The 16,948-nt window shown below is 51.2% G+C and overlaps 1 protein-coding gene across 2 annotated transcripts in view; it reads right to left on the reverse strand.

Moving 5' to 3' along the window:
* Positions 1 to 16,948, reverse strand: part of CELF4 (CUGBP Elav-like family member 4) — a 291,617-nt gene that overhangs the window by 22,978 nt on the left and 251,691 nt on the right. For both annotated transcript variants that reach the window (XM_081262759.1, XM_081262758.1), the window contains exons 4-8: positions 5,518 to 5,643; positions 5,089 to 5,168; positions 4,582 to 4,725; positions 3,283 to 3,430; positions 1,435 to 1,584 (exon numbers count right to left, since the gene is read on the reverse strand). In XM_081262759.1, the coding sequence (XP_081118885.1) occupies positions 1,435 to 1,584; positions 3,283 to 3,430; positions 4,582 to 4,725; positions 5,089 to 5,168; positions 5,518 to 5,643 (648 nt within the window). The remainder of the gene's footprint in view (positions 1 to 1,434; positions 1,585 to 3,282; positions 3,431 to 4,581; positions 4,726 to 5,088; positions 5,169 to 5,517; positions 5,644 to 16,948) is intronic.

Consider the following 16,948-nt stretch of genomic DNA (forward strand, 5'->3'; position numbering starts at 1 on the left):
ATGGGGTTAAGGACAACTCCAAGTTCAGAGACACAAAATTCTCCTTCTATATGTCCATACAGCACAGTGGCTTTGCACTCTGTTGCTGGTGGAACTTTTATACACTATAGATATTTGAGCCATACTTCAGACACTGAGCTTCTATAATTCTATCAAATCTCTAGATTCTGATGGGTACCCAGATTGGGGAACAAGACCCAGTGGCAGGAGGGGGCTGCCTGGTAGGAGCAGGGATGGTGAGACTGAACCCCTCAGTCCTATTAGGTAAACCTCCTCACCATCTCTGCCCCTACTAGGCAGGTCCCCTCCTGCCTCTGGGTCTCCAGGAAGGGCCCCTCCAGAGTGTGCGCCTTGATCATCCTCATCTTTCCAATGCCTGCCCACCTGTTAAAGTTGCCCTGAGCCTCCTCCTCAAGGAGGCCCCTGGGGCTTCTTCAGCCTATAGGATTCTCCCATCATTTGAGTCCTTCAGTGTTTTCAACCTGAGAATATTCACTCTTGATTCAACTTCTTTCTGCCTTACAGTCTCTTGGTTCTGTAGATGGATTTTGTTCTCACCTGGACTTCAACCTCCAAGGGGATAGACCATGTCTTGCCCTCCCCCGGTGCCTTCCTTTCACTCAGCACAGACCAGACACTTGCTAATATGCATTTGCACTCTGAAACTTCTCCCTCTGCCCTCTAGGAAAGGGGGAAAGCAGTCTTCATATCTTATTACATTATCCTCTGCTGGACTGAGCTCAGGGCTCAGCTTCCCCACACTGATTTTAGTTCACGCTCCAGACAAGAGAGAGAAGCTGCTCTAGGTCAACTGCACATTCTCACTGCGTGACAAGTGCTGAGTTTGAAAGGAGTAAAAGTAATCAGGAACAGGCCTTCAGGATTTTCTTGTGTGCCACACTCTGAATTGCAAGTCTGGGAACTGTCCAAAGTTCTAAGTCGCTGTCTGAGGTGCTGCCCAGAGTTTTTGTGCGTCAAGAGACCCGACTGACTGGTGGGTACTAGTTAGTATGTATGCCAACCAGTATGTCTCCATTTCCTTCCCCAATGAGTCTTTTCCTACTAAACGTTAAATCTGATTATTCTTTTAGCTTCTATTCCCTTAATTGTTTTAGCGCAAATTCACATTCTATTAATTTGCAGTTACTCTTGGCCTGGCTATACAATTGTATCCAGTGTCTTTTCTTCCCTAAGGGAGTCACTGGAATGGGACTGTTGTGATCAGACAGACACATCCCCAAGGGTGGGATTTTAGTCTCTTCTCTCCAACTGCACATTTTCAGAAGCAGGGCAGGAAGCTGGATCTCCTTGATCACATTTTGGGATCTACCAAGGAATGGACAGAGAACAGGAGCCACATACTCCTAGTTGTAACAGCAAGGACAGAATGGTGAGTATGCTTCCCGAGGAAGGGAGACTGCCGGATATGCTCACCTGGGTAGGGGTGGATGCCATTGGCAAACACAGCTTCCGCGGCAGGTTGCCCGTTGGCCTGTGGGGGGAGGCCGGTGAAACCATTCACCCCAATGGGGGACGGGATGCTAGGCACGGCTGGTGCAGTGATGCCCGGAGGGCTGCTGCCACCTGGTTCCAGGGATGCAAAGGGGTTGGGAAAGAAGGGAGGCAAACAGAACAAAGGTGAGGAAGGCCAACCCATGGAGCCCCACCTTGTTGGCTCCCAGGGCCTGAGGATAGACTTGGACCTCTTACACCAGCTCAGTCTTAACTGTGAACCATGCCTTGGCTTATCTTTCTGCATAAAATGACTTCACACATCCCAATTTTATCCATCCTTCAACAAAGAGTTCAAGTCCCATCTACCCAATAGATGGGTAGGCTTCTCTTACCACACAGGCTATTCTCATTGCCCTTGATTTTAATCATACTTGTTCATCCTTCATTCTTTTTCAGAGGCTTTTGCTAATTCTAGCTAAGTCAGGATTGCCTGGTCCTTGTTTGTCCCTTGAGGGGCTGATCTGTCTCCCCAAGAAGTTTTGCTGCTCAGATGAAGGTCTTAATTCTGGTTCCTTACATTGAGGGAAAGAGGTCACTGCAGAGTCCAGCCTCAGCCCTATCTCCTACAGAGTAGACATAAATGTTCCTGGAGTTGAAGCAACTGTGGTGGTCATGGTGAGGAGAAGAAAGTCAGGATCAGATAGCAATACCAAGTGTCCTCTCTATTCCAGATGGAACCCAAGATATGAATGCTATGGTGATTGCACTGAGGCCCCTGAAGTTGGAAAGATCCTTCCTCTTCATATAAAATCAGGGTTTCCCTTGGATGAGGACATGAGGATGGGCCCACTGCCTAAATTCATGAGTATCCCTGAGGTTGGGGACCAAAGCTAAGGGGGCAGTGTTCAAGTTGAGCCCAGAGATAGTACAATCTTTCCTTGTTTTCAGCTGAGAAAGGAACAGTTCCCAGATGTCAGAGAGATCAGTACTATTATCTGAACATAGAGAGTCAGCTCAGTAAATGAGAGTTTGTGGTGTTGGGCTAGTTATTGGACTAGACTAGGGCTTCTCAACTTTAACACTACAGTCATTTGGCCTGGAATTTCCTTATTGTGGGAGAGTTGAGCTGTGCATTGTAGGATGTGTAGCAATATCTCCAGCCTCTACCTGCCAGATTATGGTAGCATTCCCCTCTCTCAGCTGTGACAAACAAAAATGTCTCTGGATAGTGCCAAGATGTCCTGGGGGTTGGGGGAAAACTGCACTGTTGAGAATCACTGAACTGGACAATAGCCAAGTGCCAATCAAAAACATGCTTTGTGAGTTGGGTTTTTTCCAACCCCCATCAACCTTTGATAAAGGTTCTCTCTTGCTCGTTATGTAGTTGTTTTGGAAAAGACCAGTAACTCTAGATTGGCTTAAAGTAAAATGAAAAAGGGCTTTTCCTATGCCTAGGCTAGGGGCACAGAACAGGCAGGGCTCTTCTCCTTCAGACCTTGAAGGGCATATCAATTTCTGTGCAGATATTGATTGTTAGTAGAGGTCAAGATGAATTCATTCCTAACAATTCATGGATAAACAAGATCAGAGATATTCTCACCCTGAAATTCCTACCTTGGACTTCATGGACCCATATCCCATCTTCCCTTGCGTCCTCACTGATCAGAATATTGTTGAGACAAAGTGCCAGGCAACAAGGCCAGCTTGGGCTTGGGCACCATGTGCTCTTGCCCCAGGATGATTCACTAGTAGCTGAAATTAGGCCCTAGCCTAGACCCAGGTGCTTTTTCACTGGGCCAGGTCCTGTGTTGATACCTGTGGGCTCACCTGAGGTTGGGGTCATAGGTGCGGCCGCCAGGCCATTCATGTTGAGGGCCGCCATCTGCTGCATCTGGGCGGCAGCGAAGGCAGCCATGGGGTTCAGGTAGCCACCCTGTGCGACTGATGCCATGAGAGCCGCTTGCTGCTGCATCAGCTGGGGCAGAGGGAGTGGAAAAAATATCACACGCTTCCAGAGGGGTATCCCTCCCCACCAGGGGGCTCAGCTCCTGTGGACCAACTTCCCAGGCCCTGAGCCCCAGGGAGCTGAGACATCTCCTGGTCACCACATCCAGGGAGCCCTAATGCCTCCCCCATTCCTGCCCTAGTCCTCATTGGCTACTACTGGGGAGATGACTTCGTGGGAGATGACTGCATTCAAAAGTAATAGTAGGGTCTTTGAGATTCTGAAGTTGTTGGGGAGGGTAAGGGGAGGGTAAGGGAAGGGGACTGGCTTCATGGGTAAGGCCTCTCATTCGTGAGTATGTGACATCCAAAGTGCCAGAGAGTTGGATAAGCCTCTGTAGAGTTAATGACATAGATTTCTGCCCCAAATGGTCTTAACCCAGAGTCTGTTGGGCAGAAGATACAGGAGAATCATGAATAGACCCCAGATACCCTCAATGTTGTTAAAAGGTGAATGGGGAGCAGGAGAGGCTGTTGGAAGTGGCCACAGCTGGACACTCCTGAGGAAATGAGGTGAGCTGGTATGTTTAGAACCAGAACACTAGCTGACTTCAGTGCCATTGTGTGGGGACTGTGGTTACAAGTCTGGAGGCAGCTGGGGAGATCCTGTCAGAGAAGGCTCTACTGTGGAAGAAAGAAGTTGGTGGGCCAGAGGCCTGGGAGAAGGGGGGCCTGAGGTGTCACAGGGGAAGTGCAGGTGTCACTTCACAGGACCCTTGCCGCGAATGACCAGAGACTGATAATATCCCTCCAAGCATGGGGGCAGGTCAGGGATGAGGAACAAACACTGGCATCTTCCCTCCTCCCCATCAGTGCTTCCTAGGATTCTGCACTGCTTTGGCTAAGTGGGAGGGGCGTTTGGGGTATTCCATCTTGCTGCCCAATGGAAAGCCTTCTCTCTAGCTCCTCTTCTAAACACAAAGACAACAACCCACCTCTTCCTGGCAACCACCCGCAACTGGACCAGCCTTCTCTTAATCCCTTGTGAGGTTATCCTTCATGGGTTTATGCCTGGCTCCACTCACTCCCCAGGGCAGAGTAACATTTTTGGTTATGTGTCCCTCCTCTCTGGAGCTCTGGGAGGGAGCTCCAGAACCTTGGCCCATCTGTGCCCCCACTTACTGCCTGAGCATAGGCGCCGTAGGCCCCGAAGGGGATGGCCATGGGGTTGAACATGCCCATCTGGCCAGCCATCTGCTGCATCCGACGCATCGTGCGCTCCTTGTCAGTGTCTGCGAACTTGACCACCAGACTGGACGAGGCTCCCTGCAGCCAGGGCGGAATGTGAGACCCACCAGCCCCAGCGATGGTCCCCAGCTGTCAGCACCCCTGGCCTGGGCCTCCTGCTTTCTCTTGTCAGGCGCTTTAACCGGGTGGGGGCATCAGCATGGTGCTCAGGAGTATAGGTCTCAGCTGTCAACCCGACAGTGGCATTTTCTATCTGGGTCACCACAGGGCTATTCCTTAACACATCTCTGGGCCTCAGTGTCCTTGTCTGAGAAACAGTGTAAGGGAAATGTTCTCCTGTCTCATACGGAGACTATGAGCACTGGCCCTCTGGCGGGGTCCTGCGGGGCGGATGTCTAGGTTTCCAGCTGTCCCAGTCCCTGCCCCAAGGGCCACACTCACTGGCATGGTCTGGCTGCCATGCAGAGCGTTGATGGCGGCTTGTGCCTCGGCGTGGGAGGAGTACTTCACAAAGGCGCACCCTGCGGGGACAGAAGAGAAGTTGAGCCGAGCCAAGGGCCAAGGAGAACTGGAACCCTGAGGCAGGGCAAAGGAAGGGCCCAAGAGAGAGGGCGCAACCTGGATGAAAGCAGAATGAGGTAGGGGGGGGGAGAGAGAGAGAGAGAGAGAGAGAGAGAGAGAGAGAGAGAGAGAGAGAGAGAGAGAGAGAGACACCAAGAGACAGAGCACAGAACGGAAAGACAGGCCCAAAGGCTTGAAAGCACCCCAAACTCTGCCCTCCCGGTCCGGTCCGGACTTGGACAGCTCTGAGTCTTGCAAGCCTCGCTCCCAGACTCCCTCCCCACGTGGCTGCACGCCCCGCCCACGCACCCTTGCTGTTGCCGTCTGGCCCGCGCAGGATGGTGCATTCCTCTATGTTCCCGAAGGCCTCAAAAAGGCGGCGTACGTCGTCCTCTGACTGCTGCTTATTGAGCATGCCCACGAAGAGTTTTCTATCTTCTAGAACAAAATTAGGAGATGCTTACCGGGGCCGGGTGGCGCGGAACAGTCCCGTGGGTGGGAGGGAGGAGGGCACGGCGAGGGTGGAGGACAAGGGGCAGGGGAGGGAGGATTGCGGGAAAGGGGCCTGGGGGTTCATAGCCGGAAAGCGGGAGAGAGCAGGGAGAGGACCCCCCATAGCTAGAGCGGGTTTCCAGAGGGAGGAGTTGAGCAGCCAGAGTGCAGCAGCAGAGGAGCAGGATGGGAGAGTAGGGCATAGCGAGGGGAGCAGGAGAGGAAGGAGGGAGCTGGGTGGCAGCAACTCGGCCTCCTCCTGCCTAGAAGGCAGGCTGCACACTTGAGGAGCAAAGCCCCTGGTCTGGCCCTCGCCTAGGGCAGAAGGGTAGTCTGGGCTGCCTGTTCCTTTCTCCCCGTCCTTTGTCCTTTTAACACACATTGTCTTCCCCAGGTGCCAGAATTTTTTGCAGTGGCCACTTTGCTCATGCTGTTCCCTCTGCCTGGCGAGCAGTCTTCATAAGGCTGGATTCTTCTCTTCTAGGTCTCAATTTAAAATATTGCCTTCTCACCATGCCCCTCGTGCCTCCTCTCTGTTATTCTCAGTCCCCCATCCGTATAGCCCGAATTTCAAAAGAAAAATTATCTACTGCTTTGCCTGTGTAGTTGAATTTTGTGGGGCCCTGCCTGGCCCATCCTAGGTATGCTCCAGAGGAAAGAAGGTCCAACAGAAGAGGCGCTCAGTACCATCAAGAAACAGAATAGATGAAGCATGCCCTATGCCCTTCCTAGGTGTGTATCTCCTTTCTGTCTCCCTTGCTTTTACCTCCATCTTGATGTCCAGTGCTTGGTCTGGACCTTCCTAAATGTTCATCCTGTAAAATTCAGCCTGGGGCACTTCCCAGGAGCCTGTTTCTGTAGGTGCTTCAGCAGCACCCATGCTGTGATGAGTGTCAATTTGTTTGTGGACCCCAGTCAGTTATGTGCTCAAGGTGATGGGGAATCCCACTGGGCTGCATGGATCTGCAGCAGCTTGTAAATGAATGCAAAAGGATTCCCGCACCCAACACATCCTTTGTTCTTTCCACTCTTCTTAGGACTGTTGTAACAAAAGAAAAGTGGCAGAAGTGGTGCCCCTGACTTACAACTTCCTAGACTATGTTATAAAAGGGAGCAGCTCTTGGCTGGCTCTCTCTTTGGGGGATATTTGCTCTGTGGAGACCAACCACCATGATGTGAAGCCCACACGGACTCCACTGATGCACCCAGTGCACCCAGCTGAAGGCTAATGTCAGCCACCAGACCTGTAAGTGAATGAATCCTTAGATAATTCCAGCTCCTGACCTGTGAGTCTTCCACCTAAGACTCAAACATTCTGGAGTAGAGGCAAGACTTCTGAGCCCTGTGAATTCCTGACCCTCAGAATCTGTGAGCATAATAAACAGTTGGTTTACACCACTTGGTTTTGGGCTAAATTAGAATGCAGCCATAGTGACTGGAACGAGGTCCCCATGGTGGCAGCTCTCAGCAGGCACTCACTAGATGTTTATGGACTGGTAAATGATTGACACAGCGAAAGCTGCAGAAATGCTGACCCCCAAAACTGCAAATAGTAATGTGTTTGTGATTTCCTCTGAACACAAGGGTACTCAGACCCTGATGTCCCTCTGTTCTCAAGGTGGTTGATTCTTGTCCCCCCCCATCTCCCTCCAGAGAGTCCTCACTGCCCAGAGATTTCAGATAGCACTAAGGGACTGTTCCCTGGTCTAGAGCAAAGCCAAGCAAGCAACGCCAGATCCTCTGCAGAGAGCTCTTACCCTGTGGGTAACCCTTAGCCCAGATGCACTGGCACTGACTGTGTTCTCAATGATGAGGTGGTGCTGGATCCCTGCTCCTTCCTTAACCTGCAGGACCCATTGGCAGTTTCTGTTACCAGCTCTGGGACTGGGAACAACATCAGCCTGGCCCTTCACATAGTTGGGCTGAGGCAGAAGTTCCGGTGCCAGAACCCAGCCCTACACCTGCCTCAGCCTGGGCTGCTCTGTCTGACTCTGGGTCATGGCAGGACTTTGGGGCATATTTCACCTCATCTCCAGTCCTGTGGGGTTCCCAGCTCATCAACTCCAAACCAAAGGGAAAAAACAGAGGGAGAGAGTGAATGGGAGGAAGTGAAGAGGAATAGAGAGAGATGAAATTAGAAGTGGAGAGGGAGAGCCGAGATGGCAGGAGACAGAGGAAAAGGAATCTGAAACAAAAAAGCAAGGAGAAGAGAGGTGGGCAGAAAGAAGAGAAAGAAACAGAGACCAAGGTGGGGCCCTGAGGTTAGACTCCGGGCAGCACACAGCAGTAGCAATGTTTCACTTGAAGTGAAAGGGGAGTTTTCCTCCTCTTGTAGAGCAATTGAAACTTCTCTGAGGCAAAGCCCAGTCTCCTCTTTCCCCCAGCCCTTGGCTCCCATTAAATGGAATTTCCAGAGAAACTTTGAAGTGAAACCCCGCCCCTTGCTAATCCCTGGCCCTCCAGTTTAGAAATTCCACTTCCTCTATTGGAAAGAAAAAGGAAGGAAAGAGAAGCACCTCCTCCCCCAGCCTGATTTAAATGCTGGGACACAGCTCCTTGCCTTCCCTCTCCTGACGTCTGAATGTATTCCTTTATTATCATTATGACAGCTTTCTGATTGCATTAAAATTCATCCACACGTGTCTTCTATCCAGCCTCTTTCCTTTTGCCAGTGTTTTTTTTTTTTTTTTTTTGCTAATTTCTCTTCCCCTCCCCTGAAGTCCTTTGCCTGCACATTTCTTCATTGCATGCCTGTGTCCCTCTGGAGACCTTTCTAAACGTGTAGGAGGCCAGGCTTCCCCTCTCCTGCCCATCCCAATTTCCTCAGGCAAAGTGCAGCTAGTCTGCCTTTCTGAAGGGTTGCAAGAAGACACTTCAGACCCACTTCTTCCAGGTATTCTCGAATTACCCCACCTCACTCAAATGTTTGTTTTAGGATCCTTGAATGTGATGAGTTTGTATTCTCTGTTTCTAGTTGGGTTTTTGTTACTGTGGTCCTAAGGCTTGTCTTTGGCTGGAAGGATTCTGAGTTCCCAGCAGATCTCCTTCTGGGCAGGCTCATGGGTTCACACCTGACTACGTAACTAATTGCTCCTTGCCTCAGTTTTCTAGATCTGTGAAATGGGGACAAATATATTCTCCTCACATAGCTAGGATTCTGGGAGATGCTGCAGGGGTAATGTCCTGGAAAGCAGTTGGGTTTCTCTAGATAGGAGAAAAAGGAAATGGGATACTGTGCCCCCTTGGTTTTCCCTTACCTATTTTGGCCAAGAAGATCACCCCTGCTGTGAGTAGACAGAGTAGACAGGTCCTCCTCTGCAGAGAGGATCCACACTTAGGGTAGAGAGGGCACCTGAGATAATAGGATGGACCAGACTTGGACTGTGGGTGACCAGTGAAGAGAGATTATCACCCTGTAATCTACTCTCCCTGCCCACCTTCTTTCTGGTTCCCTAGGCAATGTCCCAAGCTCTGTTAGATGATGAGTGGTACCATTTAGCTGGTGTCTTGGATCTGATACCAACTGAGCAAGAGTCTCAGAGACTGCCTGAGTTTCTGGTGAGTGCTCACCTTCCTCCAATGTGGACACAGATCCTAACTCCCAATGTAGGCTAAGCAGACCCTGGCCACACCCAGCTCTTTAAGCTGGGGACCTTGGGTGATGGGGAGGCTCTGGTGGGCTCCCTCTCCTGGGTGTCCTAAGTCACTGTCTCCCATGATCAGGATGTGAGAGGGCTGCTGCTCCTCTGAAAAGTTATTCAGGTAGACGTTGCTGGAACTGGCCAAAGGAGATATGGTGAGGAAAGTCCTCAAAGCCAGTGTGCAGATGGGCTGAAGATGCCCCTGACTGAGAGATCACTGAGACCCCTGGGGGTTCCAGGATGTGGTGAGCCATCAGAGGCCAGCATTGGGAGTCTGTCATCCTCCACTCAACACAGGCCAGCTCAGGTCAGGACACCATGTTGTGCCACCTTCCAACTCCCAGGGCCAAGGCCAGTACCCAGCACAGGCAAACATTGATTGTCAGGATGCACAGGACATGCCAGAGGCCTGGACGAAGTGCAGACATCTCTGTACCTCCCACCCTGGGGTCTTTATATGGACTCCTCCTGGGCATGGGGTAGAGCAAAGGGAGCATGTTCCTGTAGTCATTCAGCAACTGCCTGACAAACACTGTCTCTGTACCAGAAGTTTCTCTAAGCACTGCTTCTATAGAATTGAACAAAAGGTGGAGATACTCACTGGAGCTGACATCCAGATGGGGAGCCAGTACCTCCATAATCAATAGGTCCTCTAACAAGACAACGGCTAGCTGGGATGCCACACTGCAGGCCCCAGAACCAGTGTGCCTATCTAAGGAGGAATGAGGCCACAAAGAGGCAGAGCTGGCAGAACCTTGGATAACACCAAGGTCCTGTGCTTTTCCAGAGAGGCAGCACCTGGGTGCACAGGAGTGCCCTCAGCTGAACCTCAATCAACCCCAGCCTCTTGGTCTTCAGTGGCATGGCCCTTGCTGCTGACTCCTGCTCTTTTAAAATGGAGTACCTATGTCTGCAGGTATGTGGGAGCACCTGGGACTCTGGGGACAGGGAGTGTGGCTCCCAAGAAGGACTGGAAAACAGAAAATGGGAGCCAGTCCCAACCCTGCCTGCACCCAGGGCGAGGGCAGCTGGGCTCTGTCCTCCATATCCTACCCCTACGAAGTGGATAAAAGTATTGGATGGTGGTCTTTCCAGGAGAGGCTGGGCCAGAGCACCTAACATTCACTGGATTTCTCCTCTGGCCACTCCTTCAGCAAATATTTATTGAATACTTACTCTGTGCCTGGGAATTGACTGAACAGAGGACCTGAGATAAGTCTTGAGGGCCCTTCTGGATTTTCTCTTTAAATAGGTTAGGAGGTTATGCATGGTTCTGAGATTCCTGGAGAATCTAAAGTCTTTAGACCATGGGTCCTAGAGTCTCTGCCATAGCTCCAGGTAAGAGAGAACAGACAGGCCTGGCAGTCTGTCTTAAATCCAGTAGTTCAGGCTGGGCTGCAGGTTGAAGGGGATGGTTGGGGAAGGGGAATGTGGTCACATCCTGAAGGGTCCCAGGAGGAGGTCATGTGCATAGGGCAGATGCCAGGGCTCCTGGTGCACAGCAGAATTTAAGCCAAGGCTGGGAGGTGAGGGACCTTTGGCTGCCCTTCTCAACTGCTCCCAACTAGTTCCTTCCTATGGCAAGACTTGCAACTCAAACCCCGGGGAGGTTTGAGTGCTGTTCCAACAGCCTCCTTCCTGCTGTCCTTCCCACCAACATAAACATCTTCCATTTCTCTGGCCTCAGAATGTTTTTTATTCTTCCAGAACTCCAGTCTAAACCTGAGCTTTGGTTTCCTGACCTATAAAGTGCACTGGGTAACACCTCTTGGGAAGCTATAGGCACATATGAAGACCCCAGTGGAGTCTGATTGCCAGAATCTCTGTCTCCACTAGAGAGACAAGACTCTTGAGCTCCTTCATCTAGGGGTGTCCGGGCAGAACCGGGACTCGGGCAGGAAGGATTTGCATTTTTAAAGGAGAGTTTAAAAAACAGAGAAGCATGATGTGTCTGTGGTGGAACCTCAGGATTAGAACAGGCCTCACAGGGAGATATTTCAGGGCTCTATGTTAGCCAGTGCCCCCCACCATACGCACACACCCCAGAAGTGTGGGGAGCATGCTACTGGCCCTGCAGGGTGAGTGGCCCCTGAGCAGGGAGGAGGCGGGTGACAGCAGTACCACTCGACTTGCCAAATGCCAGCATCCTTGCGCTAATGCTCAAATTCGGGTTTAATTTTCAAAATTTGACTCGCTCATTACCATCGGCACTAAACAATATTTCCTGCTTAAGGATAGACGGCTGCTGGGGCACTGTGGACGAGTGTTCAGATGATTAATGCCTTTTATTACTGCAATAGACTTCTACTATCCTCTTTCCTCCAGCTGCTGAGACAGGGTTTGTGGGGAGGGAACTGAACTGGGGAGAACCCTGGGGCCAGGGGCCAGCATGGGAATAAATGGCTTTGAGGTCTGCACATGGTGGGTAGACAGAGGGGTGGCTGGAAGATGTGGAGACTCAAAGGCAACATCTTAAGAGTGGGAGGAAACTGTCAGACACTCATGATGACAGAGCTGGAGGCTTTTGTCCTTTCCTGTAGACTTTGGTCCTGAGGGTAATCAGGACCAGCAAGAGCCCAGACTCAAGTACCCCACAGAATGGCCCCTCAGCTGCTGGGCAAAGCCTGAAACCCTGGACTATCCCATGCAGGGTCCTCAGGGGTCTCTTAGACTGCTAGTTTCCCATGGAGTCTTCCCTGACTCAAGGTGTATCCTAGGTCTCAGGCTCATTTCTTGGTGCCTAAGGGCCCAGAGGCATGGGTCTAGGGGGTGAAGGGTACAGTCCTCTCTCTCACTTCACCTGTGGGTTGGGGGGTTCTTCCCTAGGCAGGGGGCTGGGAGCTACACCTGACCCAGAAAGGAAATGAGGCTGTCAAATCCTAGTTCTACCATGTTTTTGTTGTGCAAACATAAGACAAGGTATATACATTCCCTGGGCAGAGCCACATGAGAAATAAGTAAGTTAAGATAAACGAGGCTTTTAGCACAGTGCCTGGCACAGTGCGTGCTCAATAAATGCAACTATTATGACTGTTACAACCATTGTAACTGGGCTGGTAAGACAGCAATACCCCTCCCCCTAGAGGTGTAGAGAGGACACTTGGGGACACTGAACTGAACAAAGTCATGCCAGGACAGGTCAACTTAAGAAACCAGGCTTTCCTTTCCACCACCCTGACCATCGATCAGGTGGTGTTTTGGAGACCACTGAGATAGTCCTTGGCCTACCTGGATTGAGCCAAAACAAGCAACACATTCCCGAGAGCTACACTTCAGCATTCCTATGAGCCATTTCTATGAATTCTCCCAGTCCAGATCAGCAAGCACCTATGGCTCTGAACAGAAAATAGAAATCAAGCTGATTCATCCAAATCTACATACATCTGTGCAATTTTTAAGGTTGCCTGACTACCCTTTCCCAAATCCCGAGGCTTCCTTGGCCTTCTCCTTGCCAGTCCTGGTAGAGTCACCTCACAGCCTTTGACCTGCAATCTAATCAAGAAGGTGCTGCCAGGGTTGAAGTTCTGCACCACCTTCTCCAGATCCTGAGAACCCAATAGTTGCCTACTGTCAGGTTCATAAAACCAGTTTCCAGAGTCGCTGACCACACCAAGATGATGAGCTCAGCTTTTAGATCCCTCTGCAGCCATGCAACCAGGATGACTGCCCTCCCTGAGAACAGCCCCTTCACCTGGAATATGGGGTCACAGGTCAGGCCTCAGGGGAGCTCTCAGCATGAAGTAGACCAGTTGAGAGGACAACCATGCCCTCCCTCCTCCCCCCACCACACTGTGCCAGAGCGGAGCCAGCAATGCAGCTGGGCTGGGAGCTGCCTCCTGAGGATGAAAGCCTTCCTGCCTGGGAAGAGGCTGAAAGAGACATCAAACCAGATCAAAGGCTGCTGGGATGGGGACGGAGGAGGGGGCCGCAATGGAATGCAAATGAAGACCCTCACCCCACTCCAACCCCCCCAGGGCAGAGGCAGTGCCAGGCCTTGATCTGCTCCATTCCCTCTGGGACTGGGCTGTTTGATGTCAGGGGTGGGAGGAAGCAGGAGCTGGAAAATAGCAGCCAGTCCTCCCTCCCTTGCATTCCTTTAGCTAACTCTACCTTCTAAATACTTCAAGATTAGCATCCCACCAAGGCTTGGACTCAGAGGGTGGATGGGCAGGGTGTCCATGGCCTACTCTCATGTCCATCCCTGATTGCCAGAGATCCCAGTTAGCCTTACAATCCCTCCTCCATCTCTCTGCCCAGAGCCTGGTGTCTTAAAGTTCCCTGGATGCCCAAGAAGTAATTCTCTTTCCTTTGGAGTCTGCAGGCCTTCCCCACCCTCTGATCTGGGGGCTGAGAGGGGCCTCTCTTTTTCTAACCTGCTTGTACCATCACCCCTAACTGCAGTTTCCCCGCTCCAGCTCCAAAAGCCCCTCCGTGGGCCCTGCTCAGGGCAGAGGTATGGCTCCTGTAAAGAGGGCTTGCAAGGGTAGCTCTGTGTCCTCCTGTAAAGAGGGCCTGCAAGGGTAGCTCTGGGCTTACAGCATGTTTGTGCAGACAGAACTAGAACCTGATATCTATCACTACCCTCTGGGAGGGGACTCCAATGGTCTCTTTGGGCCTGAGAGATGATTCCTTGGCACTTGGGTCCTGAGTTGGGCAGGAGCTGAGCCCTGGGGGCTCTGGAGACCATACCCACTCCCTCACTGCCCCTTTCAGGCCCTTGCCCCTCCACCTGTGAGTCCGCATCAGGCCTTCCAGCGGGAGCCCGACACTGTGGAGGTTCTATGTAGAAGTCACCTTTTGCTGGGGCTCTGGTGCACAGCCGTCTCTCCAGGTAACTGATTATACATTTGATCTGCTACATTATCCTTACCAGGCGCGCGGCACACGACAGCCGGCCTGGAGCTCTGTGGGGACTTCTCAGCAGCAGAACCCTGTTGTCTAATGGGGTTTCCACTGGCGTCTGGTACACTCACGGCATTTCACCCATCACAGGATAATTTATAGCATAATGGGGCCTTTTTTTCCTTTATATCATGCAGGAGCATAAATTATGGCCAGTTTGTCCTCAGCTCTCAAGGAGACAGACAAAGGAGGGTTTCATCCCAGCTAGGGAAGGAGGTTGCTGCAGGGGCTAGGTAGGACCAGGGTGGTCCATGGGGGAGGAAGAGACAGGAGGAGAGACCAAGGGCTACTGTCAAAAGCATCTCACTGACAGGCAAAATATCAATTCCAAGTGGCCACAGTGCTGGGGAAGAAATAGAAGACACCCTTGAAGCTGTTTGTCTCTATTAACTGTGGAGCAGGGGATAGCGAGCTGAATGGGGCAGCTGCTCAGTCTCAAAGCCACATGATGGTTGTTGATGCCTACAGGTGACCCTCCATGCCTGACCACAGGCTGATGCTCCTGTGAGCTGTGGCCCAATTTCCCATGCTGCCCTGAGAGGGTGGGTACTCATGGGCTCCCTTGAATTCCCTGTCACCGCTAGAGACAAAACACAGCATACAGGGCAAACTACCTGCCCCTCTGACCCACTGCCCATTTCTAATATTGAGGGTGGTGCCTTGTTTCCTGTGGATGATGGAGGAGCTATCGGCCTGCTGCTCAGCTTCCTGAGGAGACATGGCACCTCAGAATGTAAGGTACTTTTCTAACACAGGAGTCCCACAGATCAAGAGACTGGCCTAAAGGCCACAGCTCCCAGCCCCTCTCTACCCCTGGTCCTTTGTGCCAAGGACCTCTGGGGATCCTGAGTAGGTGTGGGATCTTCAGAGTCTGCTTGGCCTTGCCTCCTCCATCATGATCCAGTGTAAAGAGATGCTTCCTGAACACCCTGGCAAAAGCCCCACTGGCCTATGCAAGACCCAGGACACAGCCCTGAAGAAGGCCATCTTAGGTGCCTCCCTAGATCTGCTCAGAGCCCAAGGCCTGCTCCTCTTTCTCAGGGCAACCCTTTGGAGATTAGTACCAGCTGTCTTGGATCTTGTAAGATGGTGGTTATCAGTCCTGGATGCGTTGAAGGCCACCTGGAGGATTTTGAAAATATAGATGTCTAGGGCTGACCCCTGAGATCTGGATTTGATTGATTGGTGTAGATACAGGCATCAGTATTTTTGTTTTTGGATTTTTAAAGCCATTCAGGTGATACCAACATGTAGCCAGGGCTGCGAAGGATTGCAATGGGTCTTTTCCAAACTGTCCCCTCTTGTACACCATGTCTCTGGGACTCCCCCTGCCTGCAGGAGTGCATTCCTCCAGGCTGCAGGATTCTGGGCCTTGTTTGTGCTGGGAGTGATGGAAGCACTCACCTTCTATTCCTTAGTGCCTGATCCTGGGCATCCCTCCTGTCACTCACAGCATTCATCCTGAAAGAATGCTCTGATTTGGGGAGGTGGCATGAGGGGGAGTTCTCTAGGTCAACAACCCTTAGACATGGTTTTGCAAGTCCCCTCCTCTTCCTCTTCTTTTCTTTCTTATGCCCCTTCCCACTTCCTCCATCAGCCAGCCCTACCCTGAGAGGGAAGACTTGGAATCTCTTTAATCAATCCTCTGGTTTTCTTCCTCTCTCACTTTGACCCAGTCACCTCAACCCTCCTGGAGGGAGGTCACTGCCACACACCCCATGGAAACTGGAGGCCCATGCTTAAGTACACATGGTGTTAACTCCTAACTGATAATGGACTCCTGATAGACACAGAGATGGATGGATGGTAGACATGATTAATAAGGGCTAGATATCCAGATTAAATGTTAGATGATAGATAGATACACAGATGAGAAAAAAATGATTGCAGAAAGCAGATAGATTTATGATGGATGGCAAATAAATGGCGACAAGTAAATGTGAATGGATGGATGGCTAAGATGTTTCTAAGGACTTCAGATAATGGGGTCTAAATGCAAATGGTCAGAATATTAGATGTGGGGGCACCCACACCTGTTTGGGTACTGACTCTAAAAGGAAGAAACCCTCCTCAGCTCCAGACGTATCATTCTCTTTCAACTTCAGGCCCTGAAACTCCACATTTTCCAATGGGTTTGTGGTTATATGGGTTGCATTCAGGTTGGTATGTTCTGGACATATGAAGATTCTCTTGGTTTCTCTGAGTCTACAGGCAGGCCACGCCCACCCCCTAAGCCCCCACTGTACTTGATGAGGACCTCTCTTCCTGTGGGGAGGGATGGATCCAGTATAGGTGCTTGCTCCTCAAAGGCCAAAGAAATGGCTTCCAGCCCCACAGAGAGGGTTGGCTTTTGGAGTTTGACAGGCATGATAGATGGCAAGTGTCAGCCCCTATGATGTGCACAGAGATTCTTTCAGCCATTGGTACTTTAAGCCAAGACCATGCCTTCATGTCAGGTGGACAGGATAGCAAATTCTTCCTGAGCACTCACTACAGACCAAGCAACATTCAGAGCACTTACATTTTATGAGGTAGTTACCCCTATTTTACAAATGAGGAAACTGAGGCATGAGACGTTTGACAACTTGTTAGAGGTCCCACAGCTGATAAACAGCAAAGCCAGGATTCGAACCCATGTGGTCTAGCTCCTGAGCTCTCTTCTACCATGCAGAAGGTAGTCCCTTGCTCTGCTCACCAGGCCAGAT

Source organism: Spermophilus citellus (genome assembly GCF_964194105.1).
Source record: "Spermophilus citellus genome assembly, chromosome: 12".
NCBI lineage: Eukaryota > Metazoa > Chordata > Mammalia > Rodentia > Sciuridae > Spermophilus > Spermophilus citellus.